Source organism: Perissodus microlepis, chromosome 6 (assembly GCF_051167445.1).
Source record: "Perissodus microlepis isolate ML-2025 ecotype Zambia chromosome 6, ASM5116744v1, whole genome shotgun sequence".
Taxonomy (NCBI): Eukaryota; Metazoa; Chordata; class Actinopteri; order Cichliformes; family Cichlidae; genus Perissodus; species Perissodus microlepis.
Window position 1 is genome coordinate 18,515,953 of NC_140466.1, and position 22,604 is coordinate 18,538,556.

Here is a 22,604-nt window from a genome sequence, read left to right on the forward strand (position 1 = left end):
CAAGATTGAATGGCCATGTTGGCTAAAGAAATAGTCTAAGTAGTTTTAATGAAGACTTATTGATTATAGATGAATGAATGATTATTATATGAGAGTATTGTCTGTACTAATAATCCAGCTTTACTATTATCAAAATAAGGAAAAGCAGATCTATAACATTACTTACACTAATGACTGAAAAGCATGATGTGCTGACCGTGACTAGTCATTTGTAAGAAAACATTAATTCGTATCAAATTTCAGCCTTTATGTTATCATCTACGTCATTATTACAGATCTACATTTATTTTACAGCCTATAGCATAGAATCCTCGTGAAATATTATTTGACACGTACACATTCACATAACATATACCTGCAATATGTAAAATAAAATTTTACTCAGTATATTTTCACTTCAGGAGTTGTTAACATTTAATGTTTGGCTATGTTGGCATTTTTTTTAGTCGATTGGCAGGAAGATGCTGACAGGAAAGAGGAGACATTAGCTATCATTTCAGATCTTCTTGGCTTCAGCTGGACTGGTAAGCTGTCAAATTATGCAATTAATTTTAAGTTTTATATTTTAAATTTTAAATATGCAATGTACTTTAGGAAGAGGCTGTATTTTAGGTAGAGGCTGTATTTACTGCATTTTTCAAATGTTATTTTAACTTTAACTCAACTATTCATCATCAGGAACAGATGATATTATACATAATTCAACTCTTTTGTTATTTGATTTGTTCTCCACCTCTCAAGAACTTGCAAGAGAACTGGAATTCAGTGAAGATGATATTCAGCTAGTGAGAACAGAGAATCCTAATTCCCTCCAAGAGCAGAGCCATGCTTTACTGCAGCGCTGGGTTGAACGTGAGGGAAAACACGCCACAGGTCCATAGCATTTTGTCCTGCCAGATATGCCTTTATGAAATTATTTGTGCATTTGGTAGACCCATATTCAAATCGCTGATTGAATACAAATGTTATATTTTCAGTTTTTACGTAATAGAAATGAATGTCTTCTAGTCATCTATTAATAAATTATTGATTCTTCCACAGAGGACTGTCTGATTAAGAGGCTGACTAAGATCAACCGCATGGACATTGTTCATCTTATTGAAACCCAGATGAACAAGTCAGTTCAAGAGCAAACATCTAGAACTTATGCAGAGATAGAGAAGACACTGGATCACAGTGAAGGTAGTTGTACTTCTTAGCACACTGAAAACCCTACCTTACACCAAGCTCCCTGTGTGTTTACGTTCATTCATATATATACATATATATGTTGTTTTTAGTGTCAGTAGCCTTATCTTCAGTCCAAGAGGATGCAGATAGCCCCAGAGTCATGAGAAAAGTGGAGTCAGATCGCAGACCACCCCCAGCTGTTTCAGAAGAGGACCTCTCAGTCGCTTCCCTACTGGATATTCCTTCGTGGGCAGAGCCTGTTGGACAGATCCATTCAGAGAGCATGCATGGTGACCTATTGGAGGAGCTTGAAATCCCGCAGTAAGTTATTCATTTGAAAATATTCCTGACTCTGCAAAATGCACTGGCAGTGCAACACAATGTCAGATCAAACTACTCCTTTTCTCAAGCCTAATGTTTCCCACCAAGTTGTCCTCAGGAAACAGAACAGTGTCCTATCCTGCTTCAGGCTGTTCTTTGTGTCATATAGTGGGTGCAGTTCTTTGGGTGTGTTTCCCTTTTAGCTTGTCAGATTAGGACTCTGAGACGCACATTTATCATCAAAGTCAGATTTTGTGACGTATCTTTCTTTTTGTTCTGCAGTGAGTTGAATCCTAACTTGTGGACCTCTGAGGATGTAATTACACGTGAATCAAGTCAAGACAACTTAGATGAGCAAGTAAGTATGCAGCCCACTTCAAAAGAAGCTGCATTTGGGAGCCAAGCAACTCAGGTTTATGACCCCAAAGTGAAAGACCAGGAAGCTCATTTCATCAGCTCTTTCCAAGGTGGAGCTCAAGTCAAAGATGGTCAAAGCCTAGAGCACTGTGGTTATGAAGACAAGCAAGGTCAATCCTGTGAAATTCACTCATCTCACTCATCTTTTTCTGTCAGAGACTTTACTCTGAGGCTGTCAGAGTCAGACAAAATTGAAACTGATGTCAGTAAGCTTTGTAATGAATTACATTGTGCACCCTTGTTTTGCAGTAGAGATCCAGCCAGTTCTAGTGAGATCACAGCCCAGTTCAAGAGAGTACTCTATAGTCATGACAAGACCACACAGGTTTCAGGTGTGGACATGGACACCAAACCCTTCAAGTTAAGCAAAGAAGAAATAACAAAGTGCAATATATATAGTGAAGTCATTCTGGAAAACTTGCCCTTCATTGATGATAATGCTGATATGCAGGCAACTGAACTCAATATTGCAACAGCTAAGTCCAGCAACGTGAATCCATTTAAAAATGGCATACAGACAATGATGCCATGCAGTCAGACAACCTGTCGCCCTCATTGTATGGCTTGTGACTCAACTGAGATGATCTGTAATTGTTATTCTACTACTCCAAACAGTAACAATGTTGTAGCAGAAGCAAACAGGTCCTGCATTACTGAGCCAGAGAATTTGTCTTTCCACTATTTCCAGCCTGTCACTTATCTCACACTACAAACACCTGAGTGTGGTATCACATTACCTTCCACTTTTATAGACTGCAGCCGATTGACCCCTGATTCTTTAGCATCTGAAGAGCAGTGTGGCTCCCTTTCTCCCGCTAATGAAAGTGGTCACTTCCTTCCAGATGCATGGATGTTAAATGAATCTGTACCTAGATTGTCATCCCCCGAATCTGTCATGTCAGTTAGTGATTATAGAGCAATGTCACCTGACTCTCCTCAGGGTGGGGAAAGAGTATTACCTCCAGACTTTTCAAGTATATTTGATGAGACTTATGCACTCTCTGTTATGTCTGAGAGTTGTAGTTCTCCAGAAGTTACAAACAACTTCACTGAAAATGAATATAACACCTGTGAGTCATGTAGTTACGACCTCAAACCGCTTTTTGGGTCAAAGGCTTTTGTTCCTGTAATTTCACACTCTAGACCAGTATCAAATGACTATCTAATCTCTAAATATAGTCCAAGACATGAGGGTGAACATTTAAAGAAAGAATCCAGAACATTCTCACCTGTGATAGTAGAAAATGAATATGATCTTTCAGTTCACAAAGGAATATCTTCACCTGACTTGTGTGCAGCTATTCATGACTATTTATCTACAGATAGGGATTGCCGACCAACTTCCCCACAATCGCAAACTTCTCAGTGCAGTTTTTCATTTCTTGAACTATTGCTGTCACAGCCAATTCGCACACAGCTAATGAATCAACACTGTCATTATTATTTACAGTATTCAGGAGAAAATCCATCCTCACCATCCCTGATGTCAACTTCTTACCATAAATTCAGTGTAAAGGAAGCAGGTCAAAGTAGCCCTTTGATGGAGGATTATGTAGATTGTAATTGCCCTCCGTCTGTCCCCCAGCAATCTGCCACATCAGTTTATCTTCCACCACATTTTTCTGCTTCACAGCACCAACATAAAGCATGTGATGTCAAGCAATATACTATAAAGAATTGCTCATCTCATCTTAATAAATGGCGAGATGATAAAACCACAGATGCATCAGATTCATTGATATGTCACATGAAAGGACGAGAAATACCAATTATGGATTCATCTACTCTTACATGTGTAGAAGTCAAAATCATTGACACTGAAGACTTGGGCTGTTCAGCTAAAGAAGAAGAGTCATTTCAATTTAGTCCACTAGTTTCTGGAGTCCAAAAATTAAGAGAGGAAAAGAGTCAATCTTACCTTGATTACTGGTTTTCAAAGCTGGAAGCAGAATCTTTAGAAAATAATTCATTACCAGGGAAGTCAGTTGAAGATTTAACAACAAAGCCAAAATTGGCTCCAGAATACAATGGAATGAAAGAGACTATAAATTTGACTTCGGTGAAAGAATTATCACCTACCAAAGACCAACACCAAAAACTTGAAACTTGTGACAACTTGCAAAAAATATCTTTAGCCCAACCACTTGTGTTTGACTTAGTGGAGAGACCAAAATACATTTTGGACTTTCCAACGATAACTCAATTCTCTAACACAAAAAAACCCTTAAATGAAACTGTAAACAAAGACTGTCAGTATGCATTATTCACAACTGAGAAGGAAGGACTAAGGCCATGTTTGAAAATTTCACATACATCGCTAGGAAAACAGAGGGATTATGTATTTCCTGAAGATACAAAAAGTTTGGGAACCGTATGCCCTCTAACTGAAAAGGAGTTAACCCTTATCAGTGACTTGAGAACAGTACCTACACAAGTTTTTGAGGATAACAAAAAAAATTCAAAAGATTTCTACTCTTCAGATATTGAACTTACACGCTCAGCTTTTAATATAAAATCATGCCCAAGATTGCGGCCAAAATCTCCTGAATCATTGGAGTCTGATGATGAATTTAGTCCTCTCTCTCCTGACTCACCTGTTACTCAGTTCAGATGTCCCCATAATGAGTACAATGAAGAATTGCTAGGGCCTGCTTCAAGACCTTTGACCTATGCACAGGTTGTGCGAGGCTTTACACATGACAACAAATGTGACACTTTATTTGACTTCCAAAGTAGTGACTTGAGAACTATGCCTTCTGCGTCTTCGCCATCAGAAGCATCTGATACAGAACATACCCTTTATCTTCTAGACGAGTGGGTGGCGGAATTAAGGCCCCAGTCTCCTGAATCGCTAGAGTATGAAGGTGAATTTAGGCCGCTCTCTCCGGACTCACCTGTTCCTCAGTTCAGATGTCCCCATAATGAATGTAATGCGGAATTGTTAGGGCAAAGGTCGGTTACACCAGAATCAGCATTTTCAGACTGGGAAGATTCTCATTTGTGTCTGGAAATTATGTTTGATGAGATCAGACCAGTGTCCTCTCAGTCACATTCATCTGATTTTAGTCTGGATTTGTTGTCAGATCATAGAGCGTTGTCTCCAGAGTTTGTGTCTCCTGGTTTGGACTTTTCACTCTTGAACAGTTGGCTGGCAGACTTTAGAGCATCCTCCCCAGAATCTTTGGTGTCAGTTCATCAATGTCCTCATTCTTCTTCCATGATGTTAAGTCCAACAATCAGTCGACCTTGTAACTACTACTTGCAATATTCTGAAAATAGGCCCACGTCACCTCTTTCAACAATGTCCGATAATGATGATTTAGAATCTTGTCTTGCACAAATGTTTGAAGACAACAGACCAGATTCACCAGATTCCTACTCTTCAAATGTTGAAGTTAAACACTCAGCTCTTACTGTAAAATCATCCCCTTTGCTGCCTGCTTCAAGAACTTTGACCTATGCACAGGTTGTGCGAGGCTTTACTCATGACAACGAATGTGACACTTTATTTGACTTCCAAAGTAGTGACTTGAGAACTATGCCTTCTGCGTCTTTGCCATCAGAAGCATCTGATACAGAACATGCCCTTTATCTTCTAGACGAGTGGGTGGCAGAATTAAGGCCACAGTCTCCTGAATCGTTGGAGTCTGAAGGTGAATTTAGGCCGCTCTCTCCGGACTCACCTGTTCCTCAGTTCAGATGTCCCCATAATGAATGTAATGCGGAATTGTTAGGGCAAAGGTCGGTTACACCAGAATCAGCATTTTCAGACTGGGAAGATTCTGATTTGTGTCTGGAAATTATGTTTGATGAGATCAGACCAGTGTCCTCTCAGTCACATTCATCTGATTTTAGTCTGGATTTGTTGTCAGATAATAGAGCGTTGTCTCCAGAGTTTGTGTCTCCTGGTTCGGACTTTTCACTCTTGAACAGTTGGCTGGCAGACTTTAGAGCATCCTCCCCAGAATCTGTGGTGTCAGTTCATCAATGTCCTCATTCTTCTTCCATGATGTTAAGTCCAACAATCAGTCAACATTGTAACTACTACTTGCAATATTCTGAAAATAGGCCCACGTCACCTCTTTCAACAATGTCCGATAATGATGATTTAGAATCTTGTCTTGCACAAATGTTTGAAGACAACAGACCAGATTCACCAGATTCCTACTCTTCAAATGTTGAAGTTAAACACTCAGCTCTTACTGTAAAATCATCCCCTTTGCTGCCTGCTTCAAGAACTTTGACCTATGCACAGGTTGTGCGAGGCTTTACACATGACAACAAATGTGACACTTTATTTGACTTCCAAAGTAGTGACTTGAGAACTATGCCTTCTGCGTCTTCGCCATCAGAAGCATCTGATACAGAACATACCCCTTATCTTCTAGACGAGTGGGTGGCAGAATTAAGGCCACAGTCTCCTGAATCGCTAGAGTCTGAAGGTGAATTTAGGCCGCTCTCTCCGGACTCACCTGTTCCTCAGTTCAGATGTCCCCATAATGAATGTAATGCGGAATTGTTAGGGCAAAGGTCGGTTACACCAGAATCAGCATTTTCAGACTGGGAAGATTCTCATTTGTGTCTGGAAATTATGTTTGATGAGATCAGACCAGTGTCCTCTCAGTCACATTCATCTGATTTTAGTCTGGATTTGTTGTCAGATCATAGAGCGTTGTCTCCAGAGTTTGTGTCTCCTGGTTTGGACTTTTCACTCTTGAACAGTTGGCTGGCAGACTTTAGAGCATCCTCCCCAGAATCTGTGGTGTCAGTTCATCAATGTCCTCATTCTTCTTCCATGATGTTAAGTCCAGCAATCAGTCAACATTGTAACTACTACTTGCAATATTCTGAAAATAGGCCCACGTCACCTCTTTCAACAATGTCCGATAATGATGATTTAGAATCTTGTCTTGCACAAATGTTTGAAGACAACAGACCAGATTCACCAGATTCCTACTCTTCAAATGTTGAAGTTAAACACTCAGCTCTTACTGTAAAATCATCCCCTTTGCTGCCTGCTTCAAGAACTTTGACCTATGCACAGGTTGTGAGAGGCTTTACACATGACAACAAATGTGACACTTTATTTGACTTCCAAAGTAGTGACTTGAGAACTATGCCTTCTGCATCTTCACCATCAGAAGCATCTGATACAGAACATACCCTTTATCTTCTAGACGAGTGGGTGGCAGAATTAAGGCCCCGGTCTCCTGAATCGCTAGAGTCTGAAGGTGAATTTAGGCCGCTCTCTCTGGACTCACCTGTTCCTCAGTTCAGATGTCCCCATAATGAATGTAATGCGGAATTGTTAGGGCAAAGGTCGGTTACACCAGAATCAGCATTTTCAGACTGGGAAGATTCTCATTTGTGTCTGGAAATTATGTTTGATGAGATCAGACCAGTGTCCTCTCAGTCACATTCATCTGATTTTAGTCTGGATTTGTTGTCAGATCATAGAGCGTTGTCTCCAGAGTTTGTGTCTCCTGGTTTGGACTTTTCACTCTTGAACAGTTGGCTGGCAGACTTTAGAGCATCCTCCCCAGAATCTGTGGTGTCAGTTCATCAATGTCCTCATTCTTCTTCCATGATGTTAAGTCCAACAATCAGTCAACATTGTAACTACTACTTGCAATATTCTGAAAATAGGCCCACGTCACCTCTTTCAACAATGTCCGATAATGATGATTTAGAATCTTGTCTTGCACAAATGTTTGAAGACAACAGACCAGATTCACCAGATTCCTACTCTTCAAATGTTGAAGTTAAACACTCAGCTCTTACTGTAAAATCATCCCCTTTGCTGCCTGCTTCAAGAACTTTGACCTATGCACAGGTTGTGCGAGGCTTTACACATGACAACAAATGTGACACTTTATTTGACTTCCAAAGTAGTGACTTGAGAACTATGCCTTCTGCGTCTTCGCCATCAGAAGCATCTGATACAGAACATACCCCTTATCTTCTAGACGAGTGGGTGGCAGAATTAAGGCCCCAGTCTCCTGAATCGCTAGAGTCTGAAGGTGAATTTAGGCCGCTCTCTCCGGACTCACCTGTTCCTCAGTTCAGATGTCCCCATAATGAATGTAATGCGGAATTGTTAGGGCAAAGGTCGGTTACACCAGAATCAGCATTTTCAGACTGGGAAGATTCTCATTTGTGTCTGGAAATTATGTTTGATGAGATCAGACCAGTGTCCTCTCAGTCACATTCATCTGATTTTAGTCTGGATTTGTTGTCAGATCATAGAGCGTTGTCTCCAGAGTTTGTGTCTCCTGGTTTGGACTTTTCACTCTTGAACAGTTGGCTGGCAGACTTTAGAGCATCCTCCCCAGAATCTGTGGTGTCAGTTCATCAATGTCCTCATTCTTCTTCCATGATGTTAAGTCCAACAATCAGTCAACATTGTAACTACTACTTGCAATATTCTGAAAATAGGCCCACGTCACCTCTTTCAACAATGTCCGATAATGATGATTTAGAATCTTGTCTTGCACAAATGTTTGAAGACAACAGACCAGATTCACCAGATTCCTACTCTTCAAATGTTGAAGTTAAACACTCAGCTCTTACTGTAAAATCATCCCCTTTGCTGCCTGCTTCAAGAACTTTGACCTATGCACAGGTTGTGCAAGGCTTTACACATGACAACAAATGTGACACTTTATTTGACTTCCAAAGTAGTGACTTGAGAACTATGCCTTCTGCATCTTCACCATCAGAAGCATCTGATACAGAACATACCCCTTATCTTCTAGACGAGTGGGTGGCAGAATTAAGGCCCCAGTCTCCTGAATCGCTAGAGTCTGAAGGTGAATTTAGGCCGCTCTCTCCGGACTTACCTGTTCCTCAGTTCAGATGTCCCCATAATGAATGTAATGCGGAATTGTTAGGGCAAAGGTCGGTTACACCAGAATCAGCATTTTCAGAGTGGGAAGATTCTCATTTGTGTCTGGAAATTATGTTTGATGAGATCAGACCAGTGTCCTCTCAGTCACATTCATCTGATTTTAGTCTGGATTTGTTGTCAGATAATAGAGCGTTGTCTCCAGAGTTTGTGTCTCCTGGTTCGGACTTTTCACTCTTGAACAGTTGGCTGGCAGACTTTGGAGCATCCTCCCCAGAATCTGTGGTGTCACTTCATCAATGTCCTCATTCTTCTTCCATGATGTTAAGTCCAACAATCAGTCAACATTGTAACTACTACTTGCAATATTCTGAAAATAGGCCCACGTCACCTCTTTCAACAATGTCCGATAATGATGATTTAGAATCTTGTCTTGCACAAATGTTTGAAGACAACAGACCAGATTCACCAGATTCCTACTCTTCAAATGTTGAAGTTAAACACTCAGCTCTTACTGTAAAATCTTCCCCTTTGCTGCCTGCTTCAAGAACTTTGACCTATGCACAGGTTGTGCGAGGCTTTACACATGACAACAAATGTGACACTTTATTTGACTTCCAAAGTAGTGACTTGAGAACTATGCCTTCTGCATCTTCACCATCAGAAGCATCTGATACAGAACATACCCCTTATCTTCTAGACGAGTGGGTGGCAGAATTAAGGCCCCAGTCTCCTGAATCGCTAGAGTCTGAAGGTGAATTTAGGCCGCTCTCTCCGGACTCACCTGTTCCTCAGTTCAGATGTCCCCATAATGAATGTAATGCGGAATTGTTAGGGCAAAGGTCGGTTACACCAGAATCAGCATTTTCAGACTGGGAAGATTCTCATTTGTGTCTGGAAATTATGTTTGATGAGATCAGACCAGTGTCCTCTCAGTCACATTCATCTGATTTTAGTCTGGATTTGTTGTCAGATCATAGAGCGTTGTCTCCAGAGTTTGTGTCTCCTGGTTCGGACTTTTCACTCTTGAACAGTTGGCTGGCAGACTTTAGAGCATCCTCCCCAGAATCTGTGGTGTCAGTTCATCAATGTCCTCATTCTTCTTCCATGATGTTAAGTCCAACAATCAGTCAACATTGTAACTACTACTTGCAATATTCTGAAAATAGGCCCACGTCACCTCTTTCAACAATGTCCGATAATGATGATTTAGAATCTTGTCTTGCACAAATGTTTGAAGACAACAGACCAGATTCACCAGATTCCTACTCTTCAAATGTTGAAGTTAAACACTCAGCTCTTACTGTAAAATCATCCCCTTTGCTGCCTGCTTCAAGAACTTTGACCTATGCACAGGTTGTGCGAGGCTTTACACATGACAACAAATGTGACACTTTATTTGACTTCCAAAGTAGTGACTTGAGAACTATGCCTTCTGCATCTTCACCATCAGAAGCATCTGATACAGAACATACCCCTTATCTTCTAGACGAGTGGGTGGCAGAATTAAGGCCCCAGTCTCCTGAATCGCTAGAGTCTGAAGGTGAATTTAGGCCGCTCTCTCCGGACTCACCTGTTCCTCAGTTCAGATGTCCCCATAATGAATGTAATGCGGAATTGTTAGGGCAAAGGTCGGTTACACCAGAATCAGCATTTTCAGACTGGGAAGATTCTCATTTGTGTCTGGAAATTATGTTTGATGAGATCAGACCAGTGTCCTCTCAGTCACATTCATCTGATTTTAGTCTGGATTTGTTGTCAGATCATAGAGCGTTGTCTCCAGAGTTTGTGTCTCCTGGTTCGGACTTTTCACTCTTGAACAGTTGGCTGGCAGACTTTAGAGCATCCTCCCCAGAATCTGTGGTGTCAGTTCATCAATGTCCTCATTCTTCTTCCATGATGTTAAGTCCAACAATCAGTCAACATTGTAACTACTACTTGCAATATTCTGAAAATAGGCCCACGTCACCTCTTTCAACAATGTCCGATAATGATGATTTAGAATCTTGTCTTGCACAAATGTTTGAAGACAACAGACCAGATTCACCAGATTCCTACTCTTCAAATGTTGAAGTTAAACACTCAGCTCTTACTGTAAAATCATCCCCTTTGCTGCCTGCTTCAAGAACTTTGACCTATGCACAGGTTGTGCGAGGCTTTACACATGACAACGAATGTGACACTTTATTTGACTTCCAAAGTAGTGACTTGAGAACTATGCCTTCTGCGTCTTCGTTATCAGAAGCATCTGATACAGAACATACCCTTTATCTTCTAGACGAGTGGGTGGCAGAATTAAGGCCCCAGTCTCCTGAATCGCTAGAGTCTGAAGGTGAATTTAGGCCACTCTCTCCGGACTCACCTGTTCCTCAGTTCAGATGTCCCCATAATGAATGTAATGCGGAATTGTTAGGGCAAAGGTCGGTTACACCAGAATCAGCATTTTCAGACTGGGAAGATTCTCATTTGTGTCTGGAAATTATGTTTGATGAGATCAGACCAGTGTCCTCTCAGTCACATTCATCTGATTTTAGTCTGGATTTGTTGTCAGATAATAGAGCGTTGTCTCCAGAGTTTGTGTCTCCTGGTTCGGACTTTTCACTCTTGAACAGTTGGCTGGCAGACTTTGGAGCATCCTCCCCAGAATCTGTGGTGTCAGTTCATCAATGTCCTCATTCTTCTTCCATGATGTTAAGTCCAACAATCAGTCAACATTGTAACTACTACTTGCAATATTCTGAAAATAGGCCCACGTCACCTCTTTCAACAATGTCCGATAATGATGATTTAGAATCTTGTCTTGTACAAATGTTTGAAGACAACAGACCAGATTCACCAGATTCCTACTCTTCAAATGTTGAAGTTAAACACTCAGCTCTTACTGTAAAATCTTCCCCTTTGCTGCCTGCTTCAAGAACTTTGACCTATGCACAGGTTGTGCGAGGCTTTACACATGACAACAAATGTGACACTTTATTTGACTTCCAAAGTAGTGACTTGAGAACTATGCCTTCTGCGTCTTCACCATCAGAAGCATCTGATACAGAACATACCCTTTATCTTCTAGACGAGTGGGTGGCAGAATTAAGGCCCCAGTCTCCTGAATCGCTAGAGTCTGAAGGTGAATTTAGGCCGCTCTCTCTGGACTCACCTGTTCCTCAGTTCAGATGTCCCCATAATGAATGTAATGCGGAATTGTTAGGGCAAAGGTCGGTTACACCAGAATCAGCATTTTCAGACTGGGAAGATTCTGATTTGTGTCTGGAAATTATGTTTGATGAGATCAGACCAGTGTCCTCTCAGTCACATTCATCTGATTTTGGTACCGATTCTTTATCAAATAATAGCCCTTCGTCCCCAGAAAATGAACGCGACACAACTTCGTCCCGAAAATCAAGTCATGCTTTCAGAGAAAAATCAACTTCAGCCAAGGCTTTTTCATCAGATTTTGAACCTCTATCTTCTCAAAACCTATTAGTTAATAAAAACCATACCCAGGTACACACTTCATCTTTGCATTCCTTGCCATCACAGTCATATGAAATGAGATATGTTAGTGATTCTAGCATACAAAACAAAGTTTGTTTTCCCAAACTAATGTCACATCTTTCTGATCCAATGTATAAAGGAAAATGTCCTTGTTGTGATATTAGATTTTCTGAAACCATCCACCTGTTTAGTCAAGTCAGTTGAACATCACAAAAAAACATCCTGACGCAATAGTAACTAAAATGGTTCAGTTTTTTTTCTCTAGTTTTTCACCAGTCACCAGTCATCTTTTTTTGCATAACAACTATTGTGTTAGGATCTTCAAGCATCTCTATTGCAATGCTGAAGACACCCGTAATCTTGACTTATGAAGTTAATTTATGATAAACTGTGTGATTCCCCTACACATATATTCTATTTATCCTTTATTCCTTTATTCCTTTATTCCTTAGTCCTTATGCTCTTTTCCTCAATGCAAGTAAGGCCAACTAGTTACTCCTAGGGCTGCTAGGTACTACTAGGATCATGGGATTAACTCAAAATGAGCTTAATGTTCCCTTATGTGTTTTCAACTGTTGCCTTTTTTAGTGAATGTGGTTGTATTTCGAGCCCTAATTTTGAGGGGGGTTTGTTTTTTTGTTTGACCAAGCCTTTCATGTTCCCTAATGTGTAATGTTTAATGATTATCCACGCCAGTTAGGGCTGGTCAATATGGCCTAAAATCCATATCATGGTATAATTTGAAGCATGTGCGGTAACGATATATATCGCGATATATTCTTTTCTTCTGTATAACATACTTTACACACTATAAGGCAGGGGTCGACAACCCTGGGCACGCGTGCCAAGGGTTAACTGATGGCACGACCATATCTGGACTGGCCATCTGACATACCGGGTGATTTTTCGTTTTTATGGGCCGATTATTTATTTATTTATTTTTGTAACGGTATAAACAATGAAAGGTGGTGGATTGGCCAGATGCTGGTCGATGTGTAAAAATAACTCAGTTGTTTGGTGGTGGCTATGGCGGAGCTTCCACAGAGGCCAGCGGGTGGATGAGGGAAAGGGGGGGCAGGAGGAGAGACCCGAGGCAGCCGCTGGTCCGAGTGTCAGGTGAACTGAACTTCAGGTAAGACGTTATGACCTGCAGTCTATCTGGGTCATAGAAAAACCAAGTTTAGGTGTAGTTTATTTTCGTTGTGCTGACTTTTTACAGTCAGTTACAATAACCCGTACTGCGTACTAGCTGGCGGAGTTTCTATACAGCTGGGCAGGTGCTATGATGTTACTGATAGTGAACTTTATTTTATTCATAAGGTTAGTTAGTAGAGTTGCCAACCATCCCGTAAAAAACAGAATCATCCCATATTCAGAGAAAATATTACGCGTTTCGTATTGAGCTGAAAAGGAACACAGTTTGTCCCGTACTTCAGCTAAAATGGAAAAAGACACAAAGCTGGAGTTTTTCTGCGTCTTTACGCTGCACAGCTGTTTCTTCTTCTCTCACTCTCTCCCCCTCCCTCTCCTGTTGCTACTTCAATCATGAAACTAATCAATGATCAGCTGATCGGCTATGCTTGTTCATCGCCCACTTTGCACCAGAAACAGGAAACCAGCGGATGTCGCGCTAAACAACAGCAACATCGTCTAGCAAAGTTTTGCCAGGGGGCCAGGTAGGGCATTAACAGGGAAAGGGGGGCACAAAGAAATATGTTTCTTTCGTATTCTCATTTAAAAATGTCTAGCTTTTATTAAATAATTATCTGAATCTTATAACCAAAGTTTTTATCTGACGTAAAATGTATAGAAATCATACATATACCAACAAAACAGTGTACATCACTGTCACCACAGCGTTTGTTTTCATTCAAAGGCTTTATATCTTTAATACCTGGTGGTCTCTAGTCAAAATGCCCGGGCCGATCTTTTGTCACAGTCCAGCCCTGGGCACGACATGCAGTGAGTTAATCTGAGAAGGTGCATTAAAAAATAAATGGCTGGGCCAGCGGTGCACATCACAAATTAGCTCACATAGACACACTAGTTGTGCCGCTTCTGTAACCCCAACTCTGTAACCCCAACCCCAACCCCAACTACCAGATTCAACTTGTAATTGGCTAAAAATAACTTAGCTTACCGGTGAGAGGGACGTTGCTAGCTGACAGTTTTTTCAAGCGATGTTGAAATTTCCACATTCCGACACTTTAAATGCTTCAGGAGCTGTCCGCTCAGCGCAGCATCAGCACCACGGAAATACACGGATACATCCGTAGACTCGAGACTGATCAAACCAGAAGGCTTTAATGAGCAGCTGGATTTGTCTCGCATTAACTGGCTGAGTTAATGCCAGTTAATGCGACATTGAACTGCAGCTGATTGAACTGAAAACCTCAACTTTGTGGGGGTGAAAGTTTGCAGAACTACGAACGCAGCTGGAATCCGTAGCTGTGCGTGTTCATGGAGCTTGCATTTTCACCTGCTGGACATCACTACCTGACAAGTTTAACTGTCTTCAGAACATTGCAGAGGCATTATTGACAGTATTTGGCTCTACATATCTGTGTAAGCAGATTTTCTCTCACACGAAGAGTGTCCTCAGGTAGCGGTCTGCATGCTGGACACTTGTAGACCTGTGTCTCTGAGTGGGAGACCAGAGATCACATTAACATGTGTATCCCTGTATTAACAAACATGTCATATTGGCTCAGTTTATTTTTCTTATCATTGTTGTGAGGAGACCATAAAGAGCATTTGCATTTTCTGTTGTACAGTTCATTTGCTGTTATGGAGTTCTTGTTATGGATAAAAAGTATCTTTTTTTGTTTCAAAACAGCTGATAACTATTCGCTGATAGCTGCAAACATCTGCAAACAAACATAATTCTATAAAGTTGTTCTATATAGTGTGTAACTGTTAATATAGAGTTATTAAATTTATTGCTAATGCAATCATATGGCACATTGACTTCTGAGGAAATTTTAGATGGTACTCATCATCAGAAAGGTTGCCTACCCCCGCTATAAGGCATACTTAAAATACTTTCATTTTCTCAAAAATCGATAGGGTGCCTTATGTCTGAATTCTGGTTGTGCTTACTGACCTCGAACTGATTTTATGTGGTACACGGCGCGTAGAAATCTGTCAAAAAATGTTTTAGTATGACTTTGGTAAGCTATGAAGGCGCACAGCTTGATGGATTGCCGGAGCATTACGGCTACCGTAGTCAGGAGCCTCGCAGAGTAATCTGGGTCCAAAACTCCGTCTGCTTCAGGTCCCAAAGTCAAACGAACACTGCGGCATCACAGAGTTAAAAACTGTCTAAATTCTTTCATCCTTAATAAAATAATCAGTGTTGCTGCTTTACCAGGTGTAACAATTAAGTTTAACATCCAGGCATCCATGAAAACAGAATTTATTAAATTTAATGGAGTTAGAAGTTAGCAGGAAGTTAGCTCGCTAGTTTCCACTTAAACATGATATAGCATGTTCTGACTGAGAGATTTCTGAAAAATTAAAATGTACAGGTCTGCTATGACTTCCAACATAAATGAAAACAGACAGAAAACTAAACAGCAATGATTTTTGTAGGGTTACTGAAGTTGGACTAGCTGGTATATAATGATGTGCTACGTGATCGCTAGCAAAACAGCTATGTTAGCATAACATTAGCACAGTGAAGCTGAAGGATGAACGCTAACCTTTTTCCACTCGATAAAAGTTAACGTGAGGGTTTCTGGTGGTTAGGGACAAATGCAATTGCATGGCAGGATGCTATAAACGGACCAAACTTCAGTCAGGAGAACAACTGAGGTAATCCATCCACAATACGAGGTTAGTCATTAATATACTGCAACAACATGGGAATAGAACAGCTGCGAGAGAATTCAACATTATTGAATCAATGGTACGGAAGTGGAGGAAGCGCAGTTTTTAGCTTTCCCCATATTCCAAAAGTGCTTCGTCTCTTTGCTATTACTGTCGCCCGGCATAATTTGCAGATGATGTTGTTTGCAGCTGCTGCAATGCTTTCGACCAAAACAGGCGCAGCTTGATGACGCCGTCAACATGCGCTATCACGGTAGAGCGGTATAAGTCAAAATCTCTACCGTTGGCCAAATTTATATCGTTTCTACCGTATACCGTTTCTACTGCCCACCCCTAACGCTAGTCAAGTTTTATTAAGCTCAAGTCTGCTGATTTTGTCACAGGCTTAAGGCTGTAATGCTGGAAATGCAGGCCACATTTTGGAGTAAGGTCTAGTCAAGGTCTAGTCTTGTATAGTGTAACCTGCATGTAACATCCTATGTGCATACATAAGTGGACCATAGGTGTTTTGCTGGGTGTCTACCAAATATCAGGTAGTTTCAATGTTGTGGCTGACCTTTGGGTAGGGGAGACCGGGGATAGTTGTAACGTGGGTCAGTTGTAACACTTCCAATTTCTCCAATCAGGGCTAAGTTTCAAATGATGTGACTCATCCTGTGCATGCCCAACTCAGTTCTGCTATCACATGTGAAAAATCAGCACATTTTGTCAAACACAGACAATTTAACACGAAAAAAAGTAATTTGTATGCCAAAAAGTAAGTTTTTCTACTTTATTTCAATTTCTAATAGCATTATCTGCTTTGCAGTTAAACTCATCAAACTTAAATTATGTTATTTGTATGTCTATGGGGATATATTCTGTGTAGGTCTTTAGTGCTAATGTTTTAGCCATTGGCTGTAATGTTAGCTAGTTCATGGCTATAGGAGTCTGGGTCAGTTGTAACAGCAACAGTCTGGGTTAGTTGTAACAATAATGCAGATGTTACAACTTACCACACTATTACTTTAACTTATATTAAACAAGTTGGGGCAATGACATCAGCAGAGAGAGGTTCACTGGTCGCTTTTGTATATGCGGTTAATGCCATTGGCAACACAATTCCTCCACTGTTTGTGTTCCAACACATACATTATGCAGACCACTGTGTCAGAGATGGACCAGTAGGAAGTATTGGTAGTGGAAATAAATCAGGATGGGTGTGAGAAACAGATTTCCTCATCTTTCTGAAGCACTTTGCAAACCACACCAAGGTAAGCCATGATAAAAAGTAATGGAATTGCGATGCTGGTGAACAACTACATTTTTTCAGCTTCATTGTTATGTTCAAAATTGGTGCAAGAGTTGTAGGTTATAATGCCCACTGAGCCAATGAGGCCAAACTCAAGAAAGACCAACCAAAATTAATGAAATATTCAGTTGCAGAAAATTCCATAATTTGTCTTTTTTGGGGGGTTGGTATATGTTCAAAAGCTAGATTTCTGCATTCTGTCACACACACACATAGCTACATAAATGGCTCTAAGTGCATTCATGTGTTGAATAAACAAAGATTACATGTTAATGTTTTGTTAGTACCCTTATTTCATTGTGTTACATTTCACCCCAGGATATGTTACAACTAACCCAGACTATGGGGTTTATTGTAACATTTCACTCTTTGCGTTTGAGGCCATATCATGCAATGAGTAATTGTGCTGCAGAGAAAATAGCTGCACTATTTAATAGCCGAGACATGTAAATACTTTGCATTACATTTTGAATCCACTACCTTAAAAGAGCTCCAATTTACAGACAGAAATGTCAAAAATGTTACAACAATTATTTATGTTTTGCTATTTTTCTTTTATGTGATATGACCATATTATCGATTGTATACACTAGTTTGTATTGTATACAATGTGTATTGTACACTCTATACTTTAGAGTTTAATATTCAATCCTACGGGTCCCCCATAAATGTACTGTACAAAAAAAGGTGTACACAGTCAGTTGTTGATGATTTGTTGCCTGCAATCACTAAAATTATTTAAAATTCAGATTAGAGTGAAACTCCCCAACAATCAGACAAAGCCCTATGCTCAAGCAGTAGTAAATGGACTGGTTCTTATATAGCACTTTTCTACTCTGACAAGGCACTCGGAGCGCTACAACTTGCCTCATTCACCCACTCATACAAGCACTTTTTTTTTCTTTTTCTATGCAATTGCTTTCTGTCTAAAATTCACACTCCAGTGGATGCATCGAAGAGCAACTTGGGGTTACTATCTTGCCCAAGTATATCTGGCATGCAGGCTAGTTCAGACAGAGGATCTGTTGCTGTTGGTTTTGGCAAGTAAGAAGAAAAAATAGAAGAGCATTCAAATAGAATACAAAATTCTGATTTCACTCTACATTAGTTACAGTCACAGATACATATCTTGAAACAAAGACTACACAAAATGAAACATCTGAAAACAAACCTATAACTCTTTACTAAGATTTAAATAACCTTTTTTCAGTTTGTTTTTTAATAAAGCCTAAATGCCAAAAAGTCTATATTAGATCACAATAAACCACACATCGCAGCCAGTTTTCATCATTTGAGTCACAAGCCATCTGTAGAAAACAGTGGTTTTCATCATGGTACCTGGCTGGAGGAGGCTTTCCAATGAACAACCTCAAGGAAAAAAGAATCCCTGAAGTGAATACAACTTGTGTATGAACAAAAATGGACACAACAATATCACATGTCCAAGACTGATCTTCCAAAGTACATGAAAAGCCCATGAAAAGAAAATCCACGATCAAGTTCAAGAGAAAAATTTCCATGGCATTGGTAAGGCAGCAAAGGCTGTTGCATATCAGTGAATGCAGTGTTGATTTTTATAAGTAGTAGCTTCCACCAATAACAAGCAATGGCTCTCTGACCATGGCATGTTTGCATTAGAACAGATGGAATGCCCTTTCTCTGAAGCAAAACTAATAGAGATTACCAATAGAAATGTATTTTTTATTTACTGTAGTTGCAGCAAATTTTTTGCAATATTTAGCTGTTCAGTTAAAAAACACAGAATTCTAAATTTGCCACAGCTGATATTTTTCTTCCTCTTTGAAAGTACATCCTCCGTCAAAGAATTTTTACATTTAAAACCCACACATTTGGCTTTCTCAAATGTATTGGCAGGGGCACAACACCTTGGGTTGGTTGCGTTGATTCAAATTTTCACCTGATGTGTTTTTGTAACTTTTCCTTATAATGCTTGTGTCATTTGGGCAGGTTTTTTGAATCAGTGGAATTATTATTACAGTAATGCGGCTCAACAAAATGCACTAGCAATTTTTATAAACTGCTGGATGGCTGACTTTATATGACATGGAAGTGACTTTATACTATACTTATGCATGTTCATCTTCACAGTAAATCAAATCTTTTGTTATTCATTTTTGCAAGTCTATCATAGTTGTAATATAATGTCTTGTCAATTATGTACTGCTATGAAGAATATTTCAAAAATATCTATGTGCATCTTAATAGGTCATGCCATGCTTTTTAAACCTCATGCTGCTTGTTAAATACATGTATTAACATATTTCTTAATATGTTAATTCTGTTTTATATGCATGTGCGCTACAAGTGAACTTAATTATTTAAAATATTGCTCACTGTTCTTGTATTTAAAACACCAACTTGTCCTTGAAAAATCTTGAAAAATGCATGCGTCATTGGAGTCTTCCTTAAATCAACAACAAAACCACCCATGATATTTATTTTTAATTCCCACTTCATTGTACCATTTCTTTCAGGTGTCACCTGCATCTTCCAAGACAAATATTTCACAAGATTCACAACAAAAAAATCTTGATTTAGGACAGAGGCAGGTCTTTCCAGCAGAATCCCCATCCTTACCATGTGATTCAAATACAGTTTTCACTAAAAAACTAGAATTACCAATTCCAGCTAACTTTGACTTGAGTAAAGTACAATTTGACACCACAGTGAACAATCAAATTAGTGCACCACAGGAAAAAGACAAAATGTCATCTCCCACAAGTGAAGATTATGGCTTAGTTAAACCAAGCTTCATGACTCTAGAATCAGTCTCTCAAACAGCTCAAGATAGCCCAGATGCTGCAACTGTCATGTCCTCAGAATCCACACCAACACCACCAGGGTCTGGGTCCCCTCAGCTTGACCAGCTTCTGTCAGATCTGGAGGAGATGAAACTTAAGTTTAGACCAGAGGCACTTAAACCACATTCATCTGAATCCACCAACGAGATCCCTGCAGTTGACCAAATGTATGAGTTCCAAGATATTTTCCTTCAGGATCACGGCCCTGCAGAATATAGTGATATGCTAAAAGTCAATCTATCATCTGCTGCACAGCTTGCAGTAGATAACCCAGATATTCCCATTACAGAGCATCCACATTTCCAGACATCCATTCAGCTTGAACATGAAATGGTCTCAGTCATTCCCAATGTAACAAAACTTGTCACAAGTGTACCATCAAGCTCTGGTCTTCATAAAGACAGTTCTGAGTCCTCTAATGAATCCCTTTCGAGCCCAGAATCTTCCCAAAGACTTTGTGAAGAAATGGAACAACCAAGCTTTCATGTGGATGCATTTCAGTTAAGCACACATGGTCTAAATACTACTCAGAAAGTTCCTTCAGTTGCTACAAAGAGCAAGTCTGACATACCTGAGAAAGATATTTGTTGGGAAGATGCTACAACTGACATTCTTCAGAGTCAAGAAGCACAGGAATTAGCTATGCCATCTAATAACTTTAAAGGTGTGACAGAGGAATCACAGATTATCCTAGATAGACTTCAGTTATGGGCAGCAAACTCTGTTGACAGTATACATAATGAAGATTTGTCTTCACAGTCTCTTTCTGATTTGACTCCTGAGACAGTGATATCTGCAAGAAATTTCAGCTTTGAAGAACTGGTGCCCAATTCCTCATCAAGGAACTTAAAAATATCTTCAGATGAGGACAGGACCAGTGAACACCATTCAGAAGGATCTCTGACTTCAGTAGACGATGAATGTTTTGACTCTGAGTCTTCTTCAGTCAAACCCAAAACTGATTCTTCTTCAGCCTCTGATGAAGAGTACAACTTGCCACCTGGCTATGCAGAGACCTCCTCTATTTCATCTACCTATACTCAGATACCTTCAGGATACAGTCCTATAGTGCATAGTGGTGCAGACAGTCCAACCAATGAATATTCTGACCCAGAGCCTTACTTTGACTGCAAACAGGGTTCATCCGATTTCTCAGAGCCTGATCCCGATGAATCTGAGACAAGAGCTAGGTCAAGTGGAGGTCAAGCCCAGGATCACTCTAGAGTGCAGGAAAAGTTGAATCAAAAAGTACTGTTGTCTTCTGGAAGTGAAGATTACGAAGACGCTTCTTTTGTCCATGAGCCTCTTTATCGTGTAGATGTAAAGAGAGAAGAAATGCAAGAAACATCAGATGAAGAATTCACCTTGTGTGAGACTTCACAACCACCACCTGTCTGTGAAACTGCAGCATATCATGATACTGATAAATCTCTGACAAGGGTAAGATGAGAGTTGGTAAAAAACCTGCAAGTGTTTTCCCCAGAGCTGAGCTTGGCCAAATTACTATATTTGCTTCAGAGAGGAATGACTGCTGGTAACCCTGTAGCCACATGAATGGGAGCTAAAACTCCTTCTAACCCTTAATTTGTTTTGATTTCACATTTGACTAATCCTAACTTAGCATGTCACTTTGCTGCCTGTAACTAGTAGGATCACTCACAGTGATAACATGAGTTACTTTTTTTTTCATCAGTAGGCACATTTATTGTCATCTAGGTAAGAGCATGGTGTATTTTCTTTTTTTGTTTAATTATAGACTGCCATGTTGTACTTTCAGTGTAATGTACAAAACGACATGCAATCATCTGAAAGTGCAACATATCACTCTGCTTCTTGCTTGCTTTCCTGCAAACCTACCATTCATGCTGTCATTCATTATTAAATGTCAATGGATTTGTGTTGCTTGGTCAGGAGATCAACGCTGAGCTTGGATCAATGTCAGAAAGTTCAGATGATGAATTTTTGACTGCCAGAATAGTACAAAGAAGAGTTGTCATTCAGGTATCTGATTTAGCATGACTGATGACGTTTTAAACCAGTGTGGCAACTAAATGAAAGCTAAAAACTTTCACTGTCAAGTTACAAATGTTTATTTTCTAACAACCTGAAGTCTTAACAGAAAGGATGAAAATGGGTTCAAATTAGATAACACACCCCTTGATTAACATGTATGAGCCTAACCTGAGAGTTTTGTGCTGCTGTGAGCACTTTTTTTTCTTGGTTTATTTAACAAAATACATCTGAAAATGCAAGTTTTTTCCTGTGTCCCGAAGTCTCTGTTTTCTCACTGAATTACTGCTTAAAAGTTGTGTGCATTATTATACTCGAACATACAGTTGCACTAATTTGTCAGTTAAAGAAGTGAATATTTCACTGACCTAAATGAGCCTGTCTGATTATTAGTTGTCTTGTTTTCTTCATA

General features: G+C 39.9%; 2 protein-coding genes across 4 annotated transcripts in view; both read left to right on the forward strand.

Annotated features, from left to right (window-relative positions):
* The window catches only part of LOC146385497 (uncharacterized), a 76,128-nt gene that overhangs the window by 49,281 nt on the left and 4,243 nt on the right, over positions 1–22,604 (forward strand). For both annotated transcript variants that reach the window (XM_084931265.1, XM_084931266.1), the window contains 5 exons: positions 447–524; positions 742–873; positions 1,042–1,182; positions 1,281–1,491; positions 1,774–1,849. In XM_084931265.1, the coding sequence (XP_084787391.1) occupies positions 447–524; positions 742–873; positions 1,042–1,182; positions 1,281–1,491; positions 1,774–1,849 (638 nt within the window). The remainder of the gene's footprint in view (positions 1–446; positions 525–741; positions 874–1,041; positions 1,183–1,280; positions 1,492–1,773; positions 1,850–22,604) is intronic.
* On the forward strand, positions 2,137–22,599 carry LOC146385498 (uncharacterized). Of its 2 annotated transcripts, XM_084931247.1 has the most exons (3): positions 12,447–18,887; positions 19,856–21,622; positions 22,094–22,599. In XM_084931247.1, the coding sequence occupies exons 1-3, from the start codon at positions 18,837–18,839 to the stop codon at positions 22,199–22,201; spliced, it is 1,926 nt and encodes a 641-aa protein (XP_084787373.1). In that variant the 5' UTR covers positions 12,447–18,836; the 3' UTR covers positions 22,202–22,599. The 2 variants fall into 2 exon arrangements, 1 of the variants encoding a protein (XP_084787373.1); XR_014800514.1 differs by lacking the exon at positions 22,094–22,599 and having other exon boundaries at positions 2,137–18,887; positions 19,856–19,964.

Excerpts from the sequence above, each read along its gene's own strand:
- LOC146385498 (XM_084931247.1), top strand. The coding sequence starts at position 18,837 with ATGAAAAGAAAATCCACGATCAAGTTCAAGAGAAAAATTTCCATGGCA. Across the intron at positions 18,888-19,855 it reads GAAAAATTTCCATGGCATTG|GTGTCACCTGCATCTTCCAA; the intron begins GTAAGGCAGCAA and ends CATTTCTTTCAG. Across the intron at positions 21,623-22,093 it reads CTGATAAATCTCTGACAAGG|GAGATCAACGCTGAGCTTGG; the intron begins GTAAGATGAGAG and ends TTGCTTGGTCAG.